The sequence below is a fragment of the Carassius gibelio genome, chromosome A20 (assembly GCF_023724105.1).
Source record: "Carassius gibelio isolate Cgi1373 ecotype wild population from Czech Republic chromosome A20, carGib1.2-hapl.c, whole genome shotgun sequence".
In the NCBI taxonomy this organism is placed as follows: Eukaryota; Metazoa; Chordata; class Actinopteri; order Cypriniformes; family Cyprinidae; genus Carassius; species Carassius gibelio.
The window spans coordinates 13,727,025-13,751,776 of NC_068390.1; the positions used below are offsets into that span (position 1 = coordinate 13,727,025).

Sequence of the window (24,752 nt, forward strand, 5' to 3'; positions counted from 1 at the left end):
GAAAACAGAACAAACAAAACTCCTTTGACTAGCCTCTTTGGATCCCTACGGTTGGAAATACATGTACCATAGAAACACTGTCTTACCATAATGTTGGGAATTTGCCAAAAAGGAGTTTTTTTTGTGTTTCGAAAGTTTGATGGACAGAAAATGGGGAATGACAACAAGGCTTAGTGGTCCAGTAGATACTTTACATGTCCCTGACAATTTACTGTTATTGTTTTATTTGTTTTCCCCAGTTCCTATTGCATGCTCATGTATGTATTCTGTCTGTAGGAGCAACGGTTGCGCTATTTGAAGCAGCAGGAGCGACGGCAGCAGCAGGCTGTGTCTGAGACTGAGAAACTACAGAGGTTAAAGGAGAGGGTGGAGAGTCAGGAAACCAAACTCAAGAAGATCCGTGCCATGAGGGGCCAAGTGGACTACAGCAAAGTCATCAATGGCAACCTGTGTATGTACAGTACTTGTTTGACCACAGACTTCAGCATTCAGCCAACACCATCGCTAACTGCTGGCGATTGTGATGCCACTTTTTTGCATGGCTGTATTAAGCCAGATTGCTTCATGTAAGCCGTTGCGTGAGAGGGCACTGAGCTTCCAACTGCAACTGTGATCACATGCACACATAAAAACACATGCCATAAGGTCAGAATTTGCACTGTGCCAGTTTGTAAATTGTAATGATCTCACATAATGCCAAATTTTCCCACACACGCAACTCCAGATGGGATTGTCCTTTCTGCTGGAGAGGAGTCTTTTTAGGAGTTTAACATTTTATTTTTGTTTTCAGTACTTTTCCTTCAGTTTTAACCCTCAGCTGGGTGGTTTGCTCGTGTTGTGCCAGCATTTAGGCTATATTGTATTGTTGAAAAACTGAGAACAATAAAAGTCGATTGTACTGAATAGAATAGATCTGTTCCGCCTGCTAGTTTTGCATTTTGCAATAGCTCCTATACAACATGTGCATGACATTACATTTTTATTGAACATTAAATAATAATCCTATAGTAATGGAGAAAGTATGTCGCCACATGTATGCCTGTGTTTGCACGCAAGTTTGCATGTGTGTTACTCTGCTGTGGTCTGTTAGCCTCAGAGATCGAGCACATCAGCGGGCTGTTCCAGGAGAAGCAGGCAGAGCTGCAGGCAGCCGTCTTGAGGGTGGATCAGCTCAGCCAGCAGCTGGAGGACCTGAGGAGAGGCAAACTGAACGGCCTGCAGACCCTCGGGGGTCAGGTCACCGGCACCGCTGCCCTGGAGCTCCGCAAACTCTACCAGGAGTTACAGGTACGAGAACACACTCGAATTAAGGTTGCTTTGTTTCAAGATTTATTGTGGTGATTTTTCACCATAAAAGAACGTTGACCACCTTTAATAATGCAGTTTTTTAAATATGTTGTATATTGCAAAAATGTTTAATTGGGCACTTTCAACAAATAGGGTGTGAAAATTTCTACAAATGTAAAAAAATGAAGAGAAATCTACATTGCTTTTATTACAGTTATTTGTATGTCAATTCACAATTGTTGAATTTATGACATTAGTTGTATAGAAACATGGAATCTGCCATATCCATCGATCGTAACTCGGTGTATGTCCCTGTCATTTCTATCAGTGATAATACTGTTTTTTCCCCAATCAGATACGCAATAAGTTGAATCAGGAGCAGAACAGTAAACTTCAGCAGCAGAAAGAGCTGTTGAATAAGAGAAACATGGAGGTAACACTGATGGACAAGCGCATCAATGAGCTCCGAGATCGACTGTACAAGAGAAAAGCTGAGGCACGTCAAAAAGAAAATCTTCCAGTAAGGCCAGGAGTGTGCATCACCCAAGCTTTTTAGTTTAATTAATTTAGCGATCTTGTTCAGAAACCATTCAGACATCTAGAGACCAAATCTGGAGCTTGTGGAAGATTTCGAATTTCAACCTATTTAAAAAAAATTTTTCCCTTTTCCCCTTCCTGCAGCTGAATAGAATAAATGGTCCTCCCTCTCCGCAGCCGGCTTCTGGAAACACCGGCCGTGTGGCAGCTGTGGGACCCTACATCCAGGTCCCGGTGCCAGGCAGACAGGAGGGTTATGTAGTGCCCCCTGAACCTCTCAAACCTCAGTCACTGGGTGTAAACACCCCAGCCAACCCTGCCCGCTCCAAATCAGGTCAGTCCTCAAACACCAACATCTGCATGATAACATCAAATGTTTATTTGGAATGAAATGGTGCCAAAAAAAGGGTACCATTTTTGTCTGTGTATTTGAATAGTACATTGTGAATCAGCATACAATATTAACTCTTTATCCACATGGGGTTGAAAATGATCACTGCTTTGGTCAGTTTTGATCAGTGGTAGTTTTTGATCAATGAAGTGTTTTCAATAATGATGCAACAATATCTTAGAGCATTTGACCACCTAAAAGTAATAAGCATCAGTTATTTGACAGACACCACTCATAAAACAATAATTGTGTATATCTACTTCACTGCCTTCATTTGCCTCAAACAAAACACTTTTTGGAGGATCAGGGGCTGGATTCACGAAACATTCTTAAGAAGAAATTTCTTCGCAACTGCCGTTTTCTTCTAATTTTTTTAACTTTAGTAAAAAGTTACGAATATTCTGTATTCCCAAATATTCTTATCTTTTTTCTTAAGATTGTTCTTAAGACAAAACCTAAGAAGAATTCAAATTCTTAAAAAAAGAATCTTCTTGAAAAGAATCTTGAAAATCATCATAAATAACTTCTTAAATTTAGGACAGCCCCAGACTTGTCTTAAATCCGAAACCATAATAATTATTTAATGAATTTATTGGGTTGTTTCAAATGAATTGTTATATTTAAGCATTACAACAACAGCTACATATAATACACAGGACAACTAGGGATGTGCACGAGTTTTCTGAAGGGACAGCGATAACTGTTAATGTAAACATGATTGGTCATGATTAGCCATGCGTGACGCTGCTTTTTGCTGAATTCAAAACTCATTAGCAACTCTAAAACCAGTCAGATAGGGAGCTTTAAATGAATGCCGTTAATTTGAGTTATAAATACATCATCTTTGGCAGTATTCAGCACATATGAATGCGCAGGACGCATTTGCTGTAGAAGTGAAGACTCACGTACCGGAATAGTTAACTCAGGAGAGAGCACAAAAACATGGCACAAAAATGAATGAAACATATCGCTGCAGCTTTAGACAGGCTATTTCAAAAGTAACTGTTCAAAAACAGGCCGCATTTAAAAACCGTGAAGCTGAGCGCTAGTCAAAGTCACAATGAAAATATACAGTCTATGGTGCGTGCTAATTATGATTATCGGGGTAATGTACAATGTAATGTGCATCATGTATTCATTCAGATAACGGCTGTTATTTTCTTCTTAAGAAAAAAATTAAGATGTTCTTAAGAATATATTTGAGAACTTCTGAAGAATTTTTCAATAATTGCACTTAAGAACATTCTTATGAAATTTGTGGAATTTATCTGAAGAAATGTCTTAATTTATTTCTTAAGAAGATTTTCGTAGTGTATGTATTAGCCTAGTGTATGCATACAGCCCAACACAAACCCTTTCAAAGTATACTCCATTTGATAGCTTGTAAAAACATAGGCACTCGACACACGCACACTAGAAAGTTTCATCTTTTGTCCTTTGTCTGCCCTTTGTCTCTCTAGAAGTATTGCCTGAGAAAATGTCTTTGTACTCTGCTGTTGTCCTGATTCTTTAGTTTCTGTTTCGACTGTGAAACAACGGCCAGGGCTAGTGTTGCCACCTTGTGGACCAAACGATATTTACATCATACGCTCTCCCTGGTGTAGGATTTAAAACCAAAGTATACTTTGGGCTAAATAAGGCTGAAACTAGCTCTAACATTAAGTTCTACAGCATTCCTGTAGCTCAAACAGTAGGGAATGCTGCTAGCAATGTCAAGATCATGGTTTTGATTCCCAGGGAATCTATAACCTAATTAAATATATAGCTAGAAAGAAAGCTGCTTGGGATAAAAGCATACGCTGAATGTGTAAATGTAAATAAAGTGATTTGGTACTTCTTTTAGAGACCCCACAGCATGTATCCGATCACTTCCTTCCTTGAGTTCCCTCTCTTCAATTACTGTTTGTTTATGAAGTTGATTTTTCATTTTCTTCACTTCTAACCTCTTGTGTCGTTTCTGCTCTGTGCTGTGCATATGTTTATGTGTGTGTTTCTCTTTTCTCTTTGGTGTCGCTGTACTTTGATCTTGTGGGATTTGTGGGGGGGATTAGATGGATTGAGAAAGCCTCCTGTCCCGTGGAAGGTCTCTGATTTAGACATCATAGTGGACCAGATTGCTCCGCCCCCTCCAGAGTCCTGCCCAGGCCCTGGGGCTCCACCCCCAGTCACCGGCTCTGCGGCAGGGTCGGACGGCGCTTCTCGTGAGTGGGAAGGTGTCTGATAGAGGGCAGGAGGAATGGCCTGTGAACCTTATTCAGTGTGGTTAGCAGGATCAAAGCAGTCGACCAAGTCTTAGAGACTTGTTACACACAAACCAAGTATTTGGACAAACCAAATACGTTTTTTTTTTTCTTTTTCTTTTTTTAAATAAATGTAACTCCATTGTTAAGCTTAAAAAAGGGACTACTGTTCAGAATTTTGGTTTGGTAAGATTTTATAAAGATACTTTTAAAAATTAAATACAATTTGAATGCTTACCCATGTGGCATTTATTTGCTCAAAATTGTATTTGATGAACAAAACCAGTCATATTGTAAAAACATTTATATAACTGTTTTCTATTAATTTTTTTTTTTTCAAATGTAATTTATTTCTGTGGCAAAGCTGAATTTTCAGCAGCCATTACTCCAGTCTTCAGTGTTACATGATCCTTCAGAAATCATTCTGAAATGCTGGTATGGTGCTCAAGAAATATTATTATTAACTTTTAATTTTTTGTAATATTTTTGTGGAAATCATACTTTTTCCAGGTTTCGTTGATAAATCTTTTGTAAAATTATAAAAGTCTTTACTGTCACTTTTTCGATGTAATATATGCTTGCTGAATTAATATGAATTTCTTAAAAAAAAAAAAAAAAAAACTTTGAGCAGTAGTGTAATAAAAAAAAAACTAAATTCTCAAATTAATTCTGTTTTCCACTGATCCACAGATTTTGGACTCCACTGTATCTCAATTTCATATCCACTTTTAAAAACTGCAGAGGTGCAATTTTCCAGACAAAACATGGCTTAAGGCAGAAGTCAAAATAACATGTTTTTCATGAGCATCAGTACCTTAATGATAAACTAGATCCCTCTGTCTGGTCAATTAAATTTGCCCTTGTTTATTTGCTCTTTACTGAAATTTAGTATGGGTCGAAAGCTGCTGATCCTGTCTTTTGAGAGTATGTGTGTATAAGAATAGATTGTGTGAGGACTCATGCTGGCTGGGATGTGAAAATCTACCTTGATAAGGTTCACTGGGCTCTCTTCCTCTCTACATTTAAGTTCACTAAATTGCTGGCTCCATTTCACCATTCTCTAACATTCAGCTAATTATACAGTACATGCATAATAGACAGAACAGTTAAGTGTGTAAGACTGGTGGCTCTGTCAGTTTGCTTTTTCTAACTTAAATCAGTTTTCCTCTTTATTTGGCTTGAGTTTCATAATGACTGACCTTTAAGCTCTGTTGGATATGTCAAGATATCATGCAGTTGACTACATTTCGACAACAGCATCTTCTTGAAATTTAGGGTCATCTGAGCTGTTCTTGTAGATGTGAGGAGCCCCCCTCTCTTTTCCAGTATACTCCATGTCTCCTAACTCAAGAACGTACCTAGACATCTTTAGAAGTCATGTCTAGTATATTAGCAATGCAGTTCGTCATACTGTTCTAATAATGAATGTGCATGTGAGGGGTCCTGTCATATCTGATCTTGTACTTATTCTCCCTTTCTTCCATGTTCAGCAAATGACACCAGTTGGCCTACCCTTAACAAGAGCAACACATCAGTTAAACAATCTGACTGGAAGGAGTCTGGAACGGACACGACCGGTAAAACGGCATCACCTGCAGGAACTCCTGGAGATAAGGTATTTCTGTCTTACAGCTGTGCTCACAAATGAATTGCAGTCCTGGTATTTTACAATATCCTTTTTAAATTCAGGATTCCAGTAAAATGGGCTCAGCTCCTCCTCTCAGTAAGCCCCATCCCCCCCCATACGGAGCCCATACCAGCAACCACCCCCTCTCATCGGTCAACTTGGGTTCGACCAGCTCTTTGGACCGACGCAAGGATGTTCCTCTCCGGCTGGCGCCAAGCTTACCTACGAACCCACAGCCGGCCTGGCCCCGTGTCCCCCCAGCACCTACCGGCTCTTCCTCTCAGCAGATCCAGCAGCGCATTTCTGTGCCCCCCAGTCCCACCTTCCAGCCCAGCCCACCCTTTTTCCCTCCCGGTGAGAGGCCAGACCCTCCTCTGGCTGTGGCGGTAAGGCCGTTCATCCCTGATAGGGGCTCCAGACCACAGTCACCCAGAAAAGGCCCAGCCTCCATGAACTCAAGCTCCATCTACCATATGTACCTACAACAAGCAGCCCCTAAGAACTACCCTCTGAACGCCAAACCCGCCGTCAAAGCAGGTACACAACAGAACATACCAATATTGTATAAACAATATTGAACTTCAACAATTTACTACTTACACTGACAGTTTGTGCTCCCCTATAGGACAGACTTTTAACATGTGTTACGAGGTGTTCACATCAGGTACATGTATTGATGCTGAAATAAGTGTGTAAAATTTTAAAGGGAGACTATAAAAAATATATTTATAAAATTAATATTTTTTTTAGTTTTTATTATAAAATATTTGTATTTATATATGAAAATATTTTAAAATTATATACTTATATGTATCATTAAAAATATATAATTGTGTTTTGTATGTGTATATATATATATATATAAAAAATGTATATGTATGCTTGGCAAGTTAACACGTTATTATCACGTTAACGCATTCATTGATTAATGCTGGCAATTATTGTATCGCGCGTTAATGCAGTTTTTTATTGTGAAATACCAGCTGAAGTCAGCTTTAAATGTAATTTTGTGTTAAAAACTGTTATTATAATAATCTATAAATATATTATAACATTAGAAATTAATGAGCACTTAGTAAACACCCATGACAACTATAGTGTAGAAAAAAAGTCTGGATGTGCCTTAAAAAATATGTACCTACAAAATAAATGTGCATAGAATAAAAGATCGCTCTTGGGATTCTAAAAATCTGTATTTTTATAGTCCATGTTTGTACAGGATGCTGCTTATTTTTAAAAACAGCAAGATACAGTGCAAAAGAATGCTGGTGCCTTACGGTGCTTTTTAACTTTTGCAGCAAAAAATTATTTAAAAAACAGGCCGATGCATTTATGTGAATCGTGTGGTTTATTTCTTGATTGTGTTTTATTAGTACAGTATAATTGAGTATTTTCTTCTTTTTCTCTGTAGTATATGGTAAGCCAGTCTTGCCTCCCAGCTCTATGCCACCTTCTCCCTTACCTTTCGGGGGCTCTGGCGCCTTTCCTGCCCTGCAGGGTCCTGGAGGAGACATGTTGGATTTTGAGCTGGACCTTGACGGCCAAATCATGGGTGTTCCTGAGCCACCCCCACCCAACGTGGACCACATCCCGCGACCTCTCAGCCCCACTAAACTCACACCCATGGTGCACTCCCCTATGCGCTACCAGAGCGATGCTGAGCTGGAGACCTTGCGCAAAAAACTGGCCAATGCTCCACGACCGCTTAAGAAACGCGGCTCGATTACAGAACCAGAGGGTCCTAATGGGCCCAACATCCAGAAACTTCTCTATCAGCGGTTCAACACCCTGGCTGGAGGGATGGAAGGAGGAATGGGTGGTGTGAGTGGAAGTGGAGGTGTGCCTCCATTCTACCAGCCCTCCGTGGCCACAGGTGAAATTCTCTTTGATGCAGACAATGGGAATGCACCTTCAGAAACACCCATCGTGCCCTTGGGGGGTGCTGTTGCTGAGGATGATGTCCCGCTAAGTGATGCCAATGATAATGAGCCCCCAGAGCAAGCAGCTGAGGCATTAACCCCTCCAGAACCAGAACCGGCAGAAGACCGTAACAATAATCCTGCAGAACCATTAGCGATTTTGCCGAGCCCTGTGGCTGAGGCCAGCACACCTGAAGAAGCAGACACCTGTCCCTCATCCCAGCCCACGGTCAGTCTACTGATACACAAACTCAAGCCTTGTATATGAATCATTTTTTAGATCCTGATCCATTTAGGTTTCATTTCCAGCGCTGCAGTTGTTACCTAGTATTTTACTGTTTTGAATATAACCATTATCATCATCAATATGTTATCAGATATTAATATATTGTAATTTAGATAGTATGTTACAATAGTCAAAAAGTTTCATATTATATATTTTTAGGTTATATTATAATAGGTAATTAAACAATAAATTATGCATCTGCAATAAAAGATTAGTTATTAATTGCAAGTGGTGAGCGTTCATATCTCATTTCATATCTCAAATGTCTGCAGTTATGACTTCAGGTAATTTTTCTTTTGTACTCTGAAAAGCAAAAAAAGAAGGGAAAAAAGAACAATAGTACAAATGAGAAAGTATTTGATTAAACAGATATTTCTTTGAGATTTATTAATGTTTATTTCAGTCACATTCTTTAGTAGTTTTCTCATAACTTGGGTAACAGTGCATAGGTAATGCACAAACTACACTACTCTTCAAAAGTCTGGGGTCAGCACATTTCTATTTCAAATAAATGTTGCTCTTTTAAACTTTTTTTTTAATCAAAGAATCCTGAATAAAATGGCTTTCACAATATTAAGCAGCAAAACTATAATAATAATGAGAAATTATAGTAATAATAAATAATACTTGAGCAGCAAATCAGCATATTAGAATTGATTTCAGATAATTCAGATTTGCCATCACAGGAATAAATTATATTTGAAAATATATATAAAATAGAAAACAGTTATTTTAAATTTTAATAATATTTCACTGTAGTACTGTATTTTTGATCAAATAAATGCAGCCTTGGTTATCATTAGCCTTCTTTCAAAAACATGAATGAATTCACCCTATACTTTTGAACGTGGTATAAGTGTGCAACATCGTCTATCCAAACACAACGGTATAAATATATGAAATGTCACTAATGTTCACATTTTCCTTTCTAGTTTCTGTCTCCTCTTAAACTGACATCTGCTCTCATTTGCTATATTGGAAAGTCACATTAAGTTGACAGTTTTAATGCGTTTACATCATTACTTGCTGTTATAGTTACACCAGATATCGACTGAACAAAGAAGTCAGAATATATAGCTTGCAACAGTGCGGACAATCAGTCCTAAACACTAGATCTGAAAAGCAAATCAGATTGTGTGCTGTGTGAACGAAGCCTAATGATCCATATGTCCTCAACAGGGCAAACGCACCAACCTAAAGAAACCCGACTCAGAGCGGACGGGTCACGGCCTCAGAGTGAAGTTCAACCCCCTCGCTCTGCTGCTGGATGCCTCACTGGAGGGCGAGTTTGACCTTGTACAAAGGATAATCTATGAGGTGTGTATGATAACATGTATGCCATGAGGACACTTTACACACTGCTTTTTGCACATTTTCATTAACGAATTCTCCTCTCGTTTCATAGGTTAACAATCCCAGCACCCCTAATGATGAGGGCATCACACCCCTCCATAACGCAGTCTGTGCCGGGCACCATCCCATCGTCAAGTTCCTGCTGGACTTTGGTGTTAATGTGAATGCAGCAGACAGTGATGGCTGGTGAGGACACTTTGTTGGCTCTGTCAGTGTGAAAGATATATTCAGTCTAGCAGGTGTTGAGCAGACGTGTGTTTGTGTGTGTAGGACGCCCTTGCATTGTGCCGCCTCCTGTAACAGCGTGCACCTGTGTAAGCTGCTGGTGGAGTCTGGTGCTGCCATCTTCGCCACCACTATCAGTGATGTGGAGACGGCAGCGGACAAATGTGAGCAGATGGAGGAGGGTTACATACAGTGCTCACAGTTTCTCTACGGTAAGAGTGCCTTTCTTTTCCTCGGTGGGGCTCAGAATAACTATTAGTCCTCTCATACCATCCATTTGGAAAAAAAGTAAAGGCGATTTTTAGGATCAGATCTAAATGTAAATTACTCCATAAAATTTTGTGTGACTTTAATCTCAATAATATATGAAAATATGTGTAAGATGACCGTATCAAACTAAATAGCTCATTTCCAAACACACATATACAGATCATTTTCCACTGATAGTGATATTATAGATTTCTTGGTAGAAAATGTCATTGAATGAACGTTTTAAAGGTCCTATGACATGTAAATTTCACTTTCTGAGGTTTTTTAAGATTAATATGAGTTTCCCTAGCCTGTATATGGTCCCCAAGTTTCTAGAAATTTGAATCAGTGTAAATTGAGATTTTTCTATCTTTCTCTGCCTTTGAGAACATGGAAGCTCAAACGGGCTGATCTTGAATATCCTCGTTGTGACGTTGCAACGAGAATTGTTACCTCCCCTTTCTCTGCTTTGCCTGCCCAAATATTTACATATAATTCAGTCGCAATGTCAGCACAGGCGACAGGTGTTACAAACAGACTTTTATGATATGGATTCGACGGCACTGGCACAAGCAGTGAGTAACAGTGTTCATTAATGCCTGATCTGTGATCAGTGATTTCTGATGGGTAGCTAATCATTCAAGCTCACACAGACTTTCTTTCTAAATCGTTTAATACTGATGCATCAGTGAATCAAGCCAGTGACTAAACGATCAACTTTGCGTTGTTTCTCTTAGTAGCATGAAACAAATCTGTTATTTAAATTGTGATTTAACTACAGAGAGCGATCAAAGAAAGCTCCCTTTTTTCCGGAGCTGTTACACATCGCGAGTATATCTGCACTCTTGCCCAAACTGGCGTTACAATGAATGACGCTGTTATGCTGCACAACGGAGCTCTTACTGTATTCATGTATTTGCTGTTAGCTGTGGTGAAAGCATTTTGTGAAAAAACGTGTTGCAATAATGACGAGATCACTGCATCCACGCGATAAACAGACTCTGTCTACTCAATGCTCATCACTGCAGCCTTTCATGTGATGGGAAAAGATCGAAAAAATTTTTTATATAATCCACACTTCCACGATTCGTTAATCTCGACAGCTGTAATAGTAAAAAAAAAAAATATATATATAACGTTATATTTGAGAGGGGTTTCACATGAACGCATTTCGAATGCAACGATGTTAGCCAATCACAACAGTTGTGGTTTGGAGTCTCACAGCAGACATGCCCCTTCAAACAGAGCATTCAAGCCAGAGGGCTAATATCAGGATCTAAAAATGCCTTTTATTTCTAAATTTTAAATGTAAAAATTATACTAACAATATAAGTACACCTAAGAGAACATTAAAAAGCATTTAAAGATAAGGAAATGATCCATGTTATGGGACCTTTAATCTGAGTTCTCAGTGCATGTACACTGCTTTAACCAGCAGATGTCCCCAAAATACAGAGTTTAGAGCTCTTAGAAACGAATCACTTCTCCCATCACTACATATCCAGAAGTCCCATTAACTACCATTCAAAAGTTTTGTATGTATGTATGTATGTATGTCAGCAAGGACACATTAAATGTATAAAAAGTGACAGTGAAGGCATATTACAAAAGATTTCCATTTCAGATGAAGGCTGCTCCTTTGAACTTTATATTCTGAAAAAAGTATCAGATTTTCGACATGAATAATTAGCAGCACAACTGTTTTCACTGATGATAAGAATTGTTTCTTAAGCAGCAAATCAGCGTATTAGAAATTATTTCTGAGGGATCATGTGACTCTGAAACATTTTTACGATTAAAATTTACCATTGCGGGAATTCATTACTTTTAAAAATACATTAAGATAAAAAGCAGTCAATATTTCTCTATATTACATTTTTTTCTGTATTTGTTATTGGATAAATGCAGACTTGGTGAGGATAAGATACTTTTGTATAAATATATAAAAAATCGTACTGACCCAAACTTTTAAACAGTAATGTATGTTAATCAATAGTATTACTCAATACTCACCAATATAATAAAATGTAACTATTTTTTGTGTGTTGCTCATGTTAATGCCATAATATTATACCAAATGCGATATTTCCATGCCTAAAGAGCATTTTCTCTGTGTGTGTTTACAGGAGTGCAGGAGAAGCTGGGAGTGATGAATAAGGGAGTCGTGTACGCACTGTGGGAGTATGAGGCTCAGAGTGCAGATGAGCTTTCTTTTCAGGAGGGTGACGCCATTACTGTCCTACGCAGGAAGGACGACACCGAGACCGAGTGGTGGTGGAGTAAACTCAATGACAAAGAGGGCTATGTGCCACGTAACCTATTAGGGGTAGGTGCACACACACAATATAACAGCAGAGTCCTAATTCCTTCCAAACGTCATAAATATTTCACATTCGATCAGTTTAATTAATCTTTCTTGAATAAAAGTGCTAATTTCCTATCAAAAAAAAAAAAAAAAAAAAACATTTGAAAGGTTGTGCATGGTAAAGAAATGATGTGTTAATAGTTGTGTGTTTTTGTTTCTCCGTAGCTTTACCCCAGAATAAAACCACGTCAGAGGTCTCTGGCGTAACCCTCTCGTGGGTGACCGCCTGAACTGATGTCTCGAGGTGTTGAACCTCCATTTTTCACCTCTTTGTGCCACTTGGACCATAGAAGGGGTGAAGCTGCTAAACCCTGAACCTGGAGGCACAATTTACCCCGCACTACACACTCTCCAGTGAACACCAGGCCAAACAAGCAGCCTCAGGTTTCTCGGTCTGCCCCCATCAGCTCTGCTCCCAGGCCTCCGGATCTCCCGCTCCACTCCTCACACGCTCTCGTGTCATCTCAAATGTATTATAGCTGTACATCACACCTTGGGGATCAATCGCTTTGATGAGCTTTCCTTTATTTGTAGTTGCTTACCCATGATGCTTTGCCGAGAAGACCAGGGCAGACAGTGCGCTTTGTCAGAGAGAGATTCTGTATACTTTAAATCGAACTGGATGAATGAGAACCGTTATGTCAGTTTAAAACAAAAGACTTGTGCTTGAATTTTATAGTTCTTCTACAGAAACGAGTGTATAAACTGGAAGTATCTGAGAGCAGAGAACAAAATATACATAGTTTGCCTAAAACGATTATTCTGGTCTATGACTGAGAAATCCCGTATACTAATGGGCATGTATATGATTCATAAAGGCGCAAATAAGTGAGAGCGTATGTGTTGCGTGTGGGATTTATGTATGAGTGTGATTTTTCTTTTAAACTGCAGTGAGCATCATGAAGAAGTGTTTTTCATAGCATAAGAGTGTTTTGAAGAGAGTGTGTAGAAAGATTAAGATGAACCATCAGAAGCATCATTATAAATCAGTAAGCATTTAGCCTACAGGGACTGATGCTATACGTTTTTGTCTGATGAATCCAGTTGAAAATTTTCTCTGCATTAACATATATTTTACACTTTTTTTCATGTTTCTTTATCATACCAGCCCATTCCTCTCCACTCCAGTTTTTAGTCATGTGAAATGATTTTTATATTCTGCCGTTGAGGCAGTGAAGAGCTTTATTGTGGAGTTTAACCTTGTAAATACTGTGATGAGGACGGGAGAGGAGACATGCTTGACTCGATGCTGTTAGACTAAACTGCCCGTGTGGGCTTCTGTGAAATACAGTGACTCGCACCTTGTGTTCTTTACATGTGCACAATAAAAAGAAATGAGTCTTAGCAAGAAATCATGTCTGCTTTGTGTTATGCTTATTGCTCAGTCTCTCCCTCTGTTTTTGCTTGATAAATTGATTTTTACATCTGGTTCAATGTCTTTTTTAGAGGCCTTAAAAAGCCAGTTGACAAAACCCACTGATAGCTGATAAATTATATTGAAGATTAGATAAAAGTTCTAAAGCACTGTATCTAGGGCACATCAAATTCAGCCTTGCACTCCAGTTCTAACTATTATGATTGCATAGAGAATAGATATACATTTCTAAATATATAGGGAGATTTAAATAGAGAGAGATTTAGAGCAAATATTAAATTTACTTGCTTGGCAAAGACCCAAGATTAGAACTTTACTGGAATTGGAATGAAAGAGTCCACTTTAACTAGTATCCATCTAATCTTGTTTGAGGGTCGAAGTTATACTATATAGCTTCTTAATAGTGCATTTCAAATTGAATAACCAAAGATTTTGTTATTCAGAAAAAGAAATGGTCACATGGTGTGCGTTACTTTTCTCTGCGCTGCCAGGCTTGACCGATCACAGTCGTTCGTTATAACTAGATAAGAGTTCTTAATTTTAGAGTTTGTTGGGATGTTTCAATGTTGGAAGTGTTACCTTTCTGCTTAAAATATAAAATGGTTAAAAGAGTTCATCTTAGTTGTACTCACGTCTGAGACAATTACCGAATTTCCTACAAGTTCAGCGTTTGGCTAAAGACCTGTAAACTACTGCAGTTGATTTCTGTAAGGAACGTTTAATTCATGGTTTCCAGGATTAAGGGAAAAGCGATCAAAACAAGCGCATATAATATACAAGAACAGTATTTTTGGAAGTAAATATCATTATGGCCACTAGGTGGCAGTATAAAGACCGATTTGTCCGTTTACTTCAAACCGGTTAGACGTACAGTATGGTCTCTTGAGAGAGAGAGAGAGAAAAAAAAAGCCCTTGAGATGGCAAGTAATGACCTTGTTTGTCCACCTATAAAATAATCTTCAAGCACAGGAATTATCCTACAGATTACAAACACCACCAAATCAAAAGACATCAGAAAGGTCACATGCTGCGGAACAGTAGTAAATGAAGTGATTCAAGACTACAGCAAGCAAATTTAGTTGACCTTTTGGAAATAACATGCACACAGGAAAATCCATGGGCCAAAGATACTTTATTTCTGATGTTAAGCTCCATCTTCAACATTGCAGGACGTTTGAGATACAAAATCCTTCACACTGATGGAAGACTCGTCTAACTTTAGTGCCACTACCGTTTGGGTGGAGTGCATGTTCCTTGATGTAGTGAAGATACTGGAGGAAGGGAGGACTGGTGGAGGCAGGGACGGAGTTAAGTTAGGAGTCATGAAGTGTTCACTTCTGCTCAGGCATAAGGTCATCGATCGACTGGCCTGCCTCCAAGCGTTTCTCCATTTCTACAAGCAGCTTAACTCCATCCACCACCATCTGAACCAGCTCAACCTCAGAGAAGCCCAGACGGTCTGCGTTGGAGATGTCAAAGACACCACCTACTGCAGCGGTGTCAACTCCACCTGGACACGAGAGCAAGTTTAGGATTTGAGATGACATTCTGTACAGGTAACAAGTTATGGCTATGGTGACTATATACCTGTTCCACGCTTTTGGAGCCTCAGTCGCTTGAGGACCTCCCCAAACTTCTCATGCTTGCTGAGGTTAGGAAGTTTGACATGAACGCCACCACGCAACCCTGTGCCAAGGTTGGAGGGGCAGGTTAGGACGTAGCCCAAGTGCTCGTTCCACATGAACGCATGGCCCTTCTCTTTGAACAACTCCTCAATCTGAAAGAAACAGGTTCGGATTTAACGGTGTGCCAACACTTGGGCTACTGGCAATGTGGAAGGTCTCAGATTGCTTTAAAAAAAAAAAAAAAAAAAAAAAAAAGTAAAGACCTTTGTGAGGCCTGTGCAGAAGCGAGTGAAGACTTCCTTCATGTTGCCACCTTTCTGCATGGAAATAACCCGAAGGTGGTCTTCCTCATTCACCCAGACCAGGAATGTCTTGTTGTCGTTGTGCCTATTAAGAGGATCAAGACGAGGAGGGGAATAAACATTAAAAAGGGATAGTTCACCAAAAAAGGAAAATTGACATTACTTACCCTCATGTCATTCCAAGGCACAAGACCTTTGTTCATCTTCAGAACACAGATTAAGATGAAATCCGAAAGCTTTCTGACCCTACACATACAAAGGAACTACCACGTTCAAGGTACAGAAAGGTAGTATGGACATTGTTAAAATAAGCCATGCGACATCAGTGGTTCGACCATCATTTTAAGCTTCAAGAACAATTTTGTCGCTCCTGTTTTAGTCTCACTAGAGTACCACAACGCACACGTTCATTCCTCTGCTTGCAAACAAGGGGTTCCATGTCAGAACACCTCTTGTGAATTTGTATTGACGGACACTGAAGAGAAGAAATTTTTGAATAAAGTCACTTTTGTTTTCTTTGCGCACAACAAGTAATCTTGTAGCTTTATAAAATTACAGTTGAACCACTGATGCCTTTTTTTTTTACAATATCCTTACGATCTTTCTGGGCCTAGAACATTGTAGTTCCATTGACATCTATGCATGGTCAGAAAGCTCTCAGATTTAAAATAAAATTTATATATATATATATATATATAAAAAATACTGTACATACACACACACCTTAATGTGTTCAAAAAAATTAATGAAGGTCTAATGGGTTTGGAATTACATGGGTGAATAAATGACCATTTTCATTTTTGGGTGGACTATATCCCTTTAATATAAAATCAGCACAAACACTTAAACTAATATTAGTTATGATGGCACCCAATGTATCCACTTTGTAATCAAATACAAATCTATAGAGTAGCATCAACATGGATATTTTCATCTAAAGTTGTAATACTCAAATGTAAAATAGTATTGCTACTACAACTATTAAAAAAAAAAAGAAAAAAAAAAATATATATATAATAATAATAATAATAATAATAATAATAAACAACAACACACACCTTAAAAAGAAACATGACTTTTCAAGTTGAAATTACTATTAAAATAATAATAATATCCATAGAGAGAGAGATAAAAAAAAAAAAAAAAAAAAAAACCTCTTTATATGAACCGAAGAGTAATTGACCCAAAAGGCTAGGGGTGCTCCGATCACGTTTGGCCGATCGTTATATAGAGCCATTGTTAATTGAGAATTTTTGAGCATAATTGAGCATCTTCTCAGTTAACAATAGCTCTGTGTAGTAACAGTTGTCTATGTGACATCACGCAACTGATGGAATTAACCGCTGATTAGAGAACCGGCTTTACTGACGAGATGCGCATTAACGATCGGCCGAACATGATCGGAGCAGCTCTACAAAAGGCTGCTCTCACTCACCAGATCCCTCTGGCATCGGGCCAGTCACGTGCCATCCCAGAGGCCAGCAGCAGTGGGGACACAGGCTTATCAAACAGGAAGTGGTCATCAATCAGCTGCTGCTGCTCCTCGTCTGTCATGTCCTTGAGGGCATAGTACTTTCCTTTAAGATCACCATCAAGGGCTCCCAATGCTGTGAAAACCACAGGATAGATCACAACACAACTGCATCATTACAGAGTGGATGCTTCACTCGTTTCCACCCACTTCTCTTGAACGACCAATCATGATTCATGTACATCCTATGAAAACAAGGGCCTAGATGAGCGTACCCTCAACAGACAGACCCTCGATGGCCCGTCTCTCTCCACGGCTGCAGTGCGGAGGGAGGCAGAAACCACGGATGCTCCTGCCAGTTCGCACTCTGGAGCTCAAAACGTAGTTGGGGTCAAGGTCATCTCCACCCTATTAAAAAAACACCACCAAATTAACAGCAGACCATTTTAAAAGGTTAAACCCAATTAGATGCACCAGACAGTCGAGGTGTACCTGAAGGTTGTCTGGGTTCAGGTCGGTCTTGTGCTTGTCTGTGGGTTTGTATCCCCCGTGGCGGTCCTCAATGATGGGGTCCAGAAGATCTTTGAACACTTCATACGTTTCCTCATCTCCAGCAACACAGCCCACTGTCATGATGAAAGGATGACCTGGAACACAAAAGATCAGCAGTTCTTCGATATGCCGTGGTGGTGACAATACAAAGAATATTTGGAAACTTTAATGCTAATGGCCCTCATGATTATACACAAAGCACTATATAAGTGATCCATTCATTGAAAACAGATGGTCACAAGCAACTGCTTAATATAGCCACACGTCATGTTTATCGCATGGTTGGTCTTGCAGTAATCATGAGATTAAAGAACACAATTCCTCCTCTGTTGGGCTTCACCAATATTACACCTTAGATTGTTGTTGCAGCTTTCTCTCAGTTTTTGTGGAGTCAAATGCATGAGGGAAAATAGTGTAATGGGGTTGGGCCAGTAGACGATGCCATAGTTCAGAACCAATGGCTGACAGACATCACAATGTTGAGCACGGACAGACGAGCGTGACATACGCAGTGTCAGCTACTTGAGTCACTCAGCCTCAACATTCACCCAGTACAAACCCACCCACCCCACTGCGATGTCATCGTCCATCTCAATATTTCACTGTAGACATCGTCCGATGCAAATTTTTTAGACGTCGCCTGCATCACATGCATTATCCAGCAAGATTACATCAGCAGTCACGAGGAAGCAAGTGATGCAAATCATGGATGCAAATCAGAATTCAGAAGCAGAGTGCAATTAGGTTCAGGACCTCGTTTTGCACCCATCAGGCCCAAGAATGCTTAGAACGGTCAGTGCACGCTTTTTGGAAGCACCTATATCTGTACAAGAGTCCCCATACTCCATAGTAGAGATGCAGAATGGAGACTTGGAAATGGAAAGCTTATTTGGGCTCAATTAACTGCTTTAATTACAGCACAGCCAGGAACCATGATATTACTTGCTCAATTTATTTTTCCAAAGACCAGCCAACTAGAAATTAATTCAACTTGTACTTTGTCAACATGCAATTTGTTTTAGAATTCGTAAATGTGCCAATTATTTCTACTATATTGGAGTCTGAAAATGTGCATTTGTTCTTTATTCATGGTAGATCTTGGTAGTTGGCTGCAGGTGGTTTTAGGGGGAGGGGCATTCTCGGTCTAGAGTGCATATGATTGGTCAAAAATATAGAGTAGGCTAGTGCAGGATGAGTCATTTGGACACACTGACATTCAAAAGTAAACTAGCATTTAGAAGAACTCAGCGCTAACAGGACACATGAACTAAAAGCCGAGAACCTCAAATTTGCAAATCAAATCCTTGGATATTTCATCACCCTGCACCCTGAACATCGGTCACTTACCTGGGTTGTCCACTCCGGTCTGAATGACGTCATCCACGGTAAATCCGCTCGGGGTCTGTTTGTCCCGCAGGTTTTCGTACATCTCGAGCGTCAGCACCTTCGCCATGTGGTTGTTGTGCTTGCTGAGGTCGGGATACTCCTGCTCCGCGGTGTAGTTCATCTTCAGCTGATTGTGAGTGTTACCGAAAGGCATGATTGAGACAACCTGGTGCAGATATTTGCAAACAAGGACACATTAAAGGCAAGTTCAAATCCGATTCAAGCACGACGTATGACATTAAAGCTACTTTTCCACAGCAGAGGAATTCTTTCTTCAATTCTTGATCCGTTACAACCACAAACTAAACGGTCGTGGTATGACGACATGTTCTCGATGATGTCATGCTGGCAGTAAAGATGATGGAATGTGGAGCGCGCGTCCGATAAATGACGCGTCATTGCAAAATGCGTTCAGATGCATGCAAACATGCAGATTATTATGCACGTTACGCAAGGTCTTGTATGGGAATCATTTATTCTCTGAAGCATGCGAATGCGTAATGCGCAACCTCTCCGAAGACCTTGCAGAAAAGGAGGCTGACTGGAAGGTCGTTGCTGATGTTTGGGACAAAAGCACCTTGTCATACACGTATTCGCGATCTTTTGGCCAGCACATCATTTAAAGCGTTTAAATGTCTTTGTATTGACATAAGATCACGACACGTTTAAATAGTTCAGGTAAACAAACAGCGCATTGCAGATTGCCATCGGAGTTTAAATACGCAATTTATGTTTGAATGTCGATGCATTCCTGATCATACTTTAATCATTAATACACCACACAAATGTATGATTTTGTAAATTGACCTGGTAGTGTCCTCAGATGATATTTTCCGACTATTATAATAATAAAGGCTTGATTTAATAATCTCAAACAAAATCCATACCTTATACTGATTTTCTTTGGGAAAGCGGGATTAATCCTTCCTAAAGTCCACCAGAACTCACACAAAAGACTGATAATGGTGTCCAGAAATAAGCGGCTTTGTTTGGGGTTTTTATATCAAGCCCGAGCCCTCCTCTGATTGGACGCTATTTGAGTCCATTCATTCTATTGGACAGGGCGTCGCATCACATCCACAGCATCCAGTATTTGCTTACATTGATCACATGATCATTTTTCCTTGATGGCTCTCCTTGTCATGATTGACAACAAAATTTAACAATGTTGAATTCGATCACCTGCATTTATCGGACTCTTGTCTAGCACCAACCTGAACGAAACAAGAATAAGTCAGTAAGATTTAAAGTCAGTTTATTTTATTTATATTATTAGTGTTATAGCCTGTCTTCACAGACCCCCTGGATTACTTTGAGGGGCCCCCATAATCTATGGCTTATTGTTCTGGCCGAATAATGCGAATTTGAATAATTTATTATTCATTTATTTCTGGCTTAATTTTGTCTTCCTGTAGATTGCCTTGAAACAAAACACTGTTTATGCAAGTGTTTCTTTTTACTGTCTCTTTTAAAGCAATCTCTTTGCTCTGTTATGTGATACATTTGGCATTATCCATATACAAATGAATATGAATTATAAAAATGCTTCAGTCTTTAAACAAAGTAAAGAAATCTGCTGTTTTAGATTGCAGTGTAACTCAACCCTAAATCAAATCTTTCAGTAACATAATGTTCTGTTCAGTTCATTATGATTTTATTTTTTTTACATTGACTATGGTCTTTGTTTCTAGGGAATATTAATATTAATCAGCCCTTAAATGCTGGGAACTGATGTTCATTCTGCTGTCCAGAAATATAATAATCATATGTCTCACCTGTCCACCAAATGTCTTTACTTTTGGTATTTTGTATTTAGCAAATATAATTATTTCTATAACTACTTCTTTCAAAAACATAAAGAAAATCATACTGTTCCCACACTTTGTTATCTGCAGTATAGCTGTAGTATTGTGTAAGAATTTAGCATGAAGATGTTACCAGAATTTGGACCTTTGCAGCTTGTTTTAGACAGGCTTCTCTATATATTGCTAATGATAACCTTCTGGATTTCCTGGATTTAAAGGACCACCTGCTGTGAAGGAAATGATATACTGCTCCTGTAAGTGTGAGGTTGTTTCCGTTGTTAGTCTGAGCTATGTTTTTACTAGAAACACAGCTTTAACTGTAGTCTTCTGTGTACAGTAAGCTCACCTTGGAGCTTAACTTTGGGCTCAAGGAGAGACATCCATGCTGAGAAGATAATGTCATCTCCACACTGCTTGACTTCTAGTGTTCTTCAATGCTGTTTGTGCTGCCTCTACCTCTTGCTTTGTCAGAAATCACATGACGTATTGCTGTATGTGTGCTTGCTAACCTGTATCTTTCTGTTTCTCTCTAGTATCTCAGAAGGCTCAGCCCGACTGAACCCTTTTTTGTGATTGATTGACTCTCATTGAAGGTACGACACAGATTTTGCACGATGTTTTGTGTTCAATTTAGCATTAGCATTAGCGTAACAACTGGTATGTTTTCACATTGAATAACCGGTATGAGTTTTCACATTGAAATATTATTTTAAATATTTTACAAATTCTTTTACAAAAAATGATTTGAGGTAAGAGAGAATTCGTTTCAGTATGCATCTGATGAATATCATGATGGGGGTGTTTTTCCCCCTCAACCCTGCAGACTTTCTTTTTTTTTCTCCCCGGTTCAAGGAGTGCAACGTAGTGTGCCCCAAACACATTTTGACATGATGAGACAAACGCTGATGTCATAGAGGTTCTAGGGCAGAATATTTTGCCCTTAGCTCACTCGTTTTTATAGATACAAAGAATTGGGCAGAATACTGATAGATAAAAACAGCACTGCATGTATGCCAAACCAGAACAAAGCAGCAGCTATAACAGCAAGTAATGCTAATTGTCACATTGAGAAGTTCACAAAACACTACTAGAACAATGAAGTCCTTTTCAGGGATCATTTTGTTTTACTCAGAAGAGCTAACAGCCTATATACAGTAAGTCTATCTCCATAGAAGTGTTATCTGTCAAGCCCTCCTGACAGGGAGCTGTCAAAATCACCTCTTCCCTCTCTTCAAATGTTTCATTTGCATTGCTCTTGGGAGCATTTAATCCTTTCTTTCTTCCCTCCTCCTCAATTGCCTTTTTGAAGCTCTGTGTAGAGGCCAAATAAGCACTATTTAATGAGCGCAGACAGAAAACCAAAACGTATTCAAATGTAATCAAATCTAGTACTCGTTCAAAACTCTTTTGCAAAGTGTTTTTAATATTATCACACCTCAGTGCGTAGCTTATTTACACTACCATTCAAAAGATGGGATCCGTAAGATTTCTTTTTTTCAAATAATTATTTTATACTGCAATAACACATTAAAGCCATTTGTTACAAAATATGTTTTGGAAAAGAAATGTATCATGGTTTCCACAAAAATGTTAAGCAGCACAGCTATTTGCAACACTTCAGCACTAAATCAGCAAATTAGAAAGATTACCAAAGGATACTAAAGAGTAAGTAAAATCAATTTTGCCATCAAAGGAATAAATAACATTTTAAAATATATTCAAATAGAAAACAGCTATTTTAAAATGTAATATTTTACAATATTACAGTTTACTTTATTTTTTATCAAACAAAAAACCTTTAAGCGTAAGGGACTTGCATGCATTAAAACATACAACTTTTGCATGCAATATGGAGGTTTGTTGGATAAAGATGACAATATTTAAAGGGGTCATATAACATTGCTAAAAATAACATTATTTTGTGTATTTGGTGAAATGTAATGTGTATGCTGTTTAAAGTAAAAAAAAAAAAAAAACACATTATTTTCCATATACTGTACATTTCTCCTCTATGCCCCGCCTTCTGAAGCACGTCGATTTTTACAAAGCTCATCGCTCTGAAAAGCGAGGTGTACGCTGATTGGTCAGCTATCGAATACCTCAAGCGTGTGACAGAAATGTTACGCCCCTTAACAAACTGTGATGCCTTGTCCTGGCGCGACAAGACAACACCAATAAAACCCATTACAAATAAGGCATTTGTTGCATCCAGTGGTGACATGATTCAGATTATAATGACTTATAATGTCTTTTTTTATGTTGCGTATCGCACTGCATAAACATAAAACCATGTCTGCATTTGTAATTGGAGAAACGTCAAGCAGCAAGCACTACTCTACACTGCTCAAAAGTCTGAGCGTTTGAATCATCATTGGCAAATTACAGGCTGTGGGTCAAAAGTGCCAGACTGTCCTTGCAAAATTTAAATTGCCCCACTTTCACAAAGAAACAGCCTTTATAGGTACAAAGTAGTTTTGCTTTCAAAATGAAACACACAGCGTCTCCTTGACATGGCGGGAGCGGTAACAATACAGCAAGAATCAAAGTTATGCCTTCCTATTTGCATGAACATTTGGGCGGTGTTATGGAAATCTTCCCACACAGTGATGTAGACATGTGGGGGCGTGTTTAAACAAGGCATTTTAGGATGGTGTGGACGAGTTGTATGCCCTGTCCACATGAACGCATTTATTTTTAAAACCACAGCTTTTTCTACACGGTTTGGCCATTCGTTCACACGCAAACGCAGCACCAGATTACTGAAACGAAAAATTTTTGGAAACGCATGGCAGGGTGAGGATTTTCAAAAAATCCTGCTGCAGTGTTGTCGTGTAGACCGCGAAACTGTTGTTTTTGGCTTGTGACATCGGGGCCAGTTCTATTATCGCCGTCTACTAATAATATTTCTTTGGGTTTGAGACTTTAGTCTTTGCAACTTGAGTGATCTTATCTTCGCACGAACAGCTTGTAACACTCCAAAGAGAAAGGAAAACATCATATGACTACTTTAATAATCTTTATTTAATTTTAATGTCTGTCAAAGGCTATTTTGCATAATTGTTTGCATATACACACCACCAGGACTAATTAAATTCACAGGAGTGAGATAAGTCAATGTAGCACATCATATATTACATATCGCCTTCAAATGATAGTCAAGCCATTTCTATCTGGCCTGCCTCAGAATGCTCATGTGTGCAGTGACATTGAGCTGAAGGTCAACAGGATTCCTCAGCTTGGCTGTTTTCCACACTTTAAATTCATGCATCCCAGCCAGGTAGATTAAAGATATCTATAGCAGCTAATCTGATTAGGGATAAAAACCCCTGATTATATTGCTTTCCATTGACTTACACTTACACTTACACTGACCACTCAGCAGCCATATGTTCTCTATTGCCCAATCCAGCAGCACCAACTATGGCACATAGTTTTTGAACCAATGAGCATAATTTGTGACTATAAAAGTCCCTTAATATAAAGATAAGGGTGTTTGCAGCATTACAGTGGTTGAAAAATTGCACTAGAATAAATAGAAAGCTCATTCATATTATAGTTGTTAGTCGCATTCATACGAATAGAGCACTTTTAGGGACTCCTGTTAAGCAGAACTACTTCACAATAAAAATACATTGTATATATGGAATAATAAACAGCTAAGATAATAAAGATTTGCAGTTCTAGTACATGAAATAATGTAATACTGAAAAACAACTGTACACCCATGGCAGATTGCCCAAGTCTTTCGAGCAAAATG

The 24,752-nt window shown here is 38.9% G+C and overlaps 2 protein-coding genes across 5 annotated transcripts in view; one reads left to right on the forward strand and one right to left on the reverse strand.

The window, feature by feature from the left end:
* The window catches only part of LOC127938626 (apoptosis-stimulating of p53 protein 1), a 48,509-nt gene extending 34,678 nt beyond the window's left edge, over window positions 1–13,831 (forward strand). For 2 of the 4 annotated variants that reach the window (XM_052535356.1, XM_052535359.1), the window contains 13 exons: window positions 277–451; window positions 1,091–1,287; window positions 1,643–1,807; window positions 1,969–2,158; window positions 4,267–4,416; window positions 5,946–6,070; window positions 6,145–6,619; window positions 7,494–8,230; window positions 9,467–9,604; window positions 9,693–9,826; window positions 9,911–10,077; window positions 12,241–12,440; window positions 12,645–13,831. In XM_052535356.1, the coding sequence (XP_052391316.1) occupies window positions 277–451; window positions 1,091–1,287; window positions 1,643–1,807; window positions 1,969–2,158; window positions 4,267–4,416; window positions 5,946–6,070; window positions 6,145–6,619; window positions 7,494–8,230; window positions 9,467–9,604; window positions 9,693–9,826; window positions 9,911–10,077; window positions 12,241–12,440; window positions 12,645–12,686 (2,895 nt within the window). In that variant the 3' untranslated portion in view covers window positions 12,687–13,831. The remainder of the gene's footprint in view (window positions 1–276; window positions 452–1,090; window positions 1,288–1,642; window positions 1,808–1,968; window positions 2,159–4,266; window positions 4,417–5,945; window positions 6,071–6,144; window positions 6,620–7,493; window positions 8,231–9,466; window positions 9,605–9,692; window positions 9,827–9,910; window positions 10,078–12,240; window positions 12,441–12,644) is intronic. The other 2 variants (XM_052535357.1, XM_052535358.1) reach the window with 2 other exon arrangements.
* A 1,136-nt stretch (window positions 13,832–14,967) lies between these two features.
* Window positions 14,968–20,216, reverse strand: LOC127938631 (creatine kinase B-type). Its single transcript, XM_052535370.1, has 8 exons — window positions 20,078–20,216; window positions 19,152–19,356; window positions 17,745–17,899; window positions 17,528–17,660; window positions 17,217–17,388; window positions 15,743–15,866; window positions 15,442–15,631; window positions 14,968–15,364 (listed from the first exon to the last, which is right to left on the reverse strand). The coding sequence occupies exons 2-8, from the start codon at window positions 19,342–19,344 to the stop codon at window positions 15,186–15,188; spliced, it is 1,146 nt and encodes a 381-aa protein (XP_052391330.1). The 5' UTR covers window positions 19,345–19,356; window positions 20,078–20,216; the 3' UTR covers window positions 14,968–15,185.
* Between the last annotated feature and the right edge of the window lie 4,536 nt (window positions 20,217–24,752).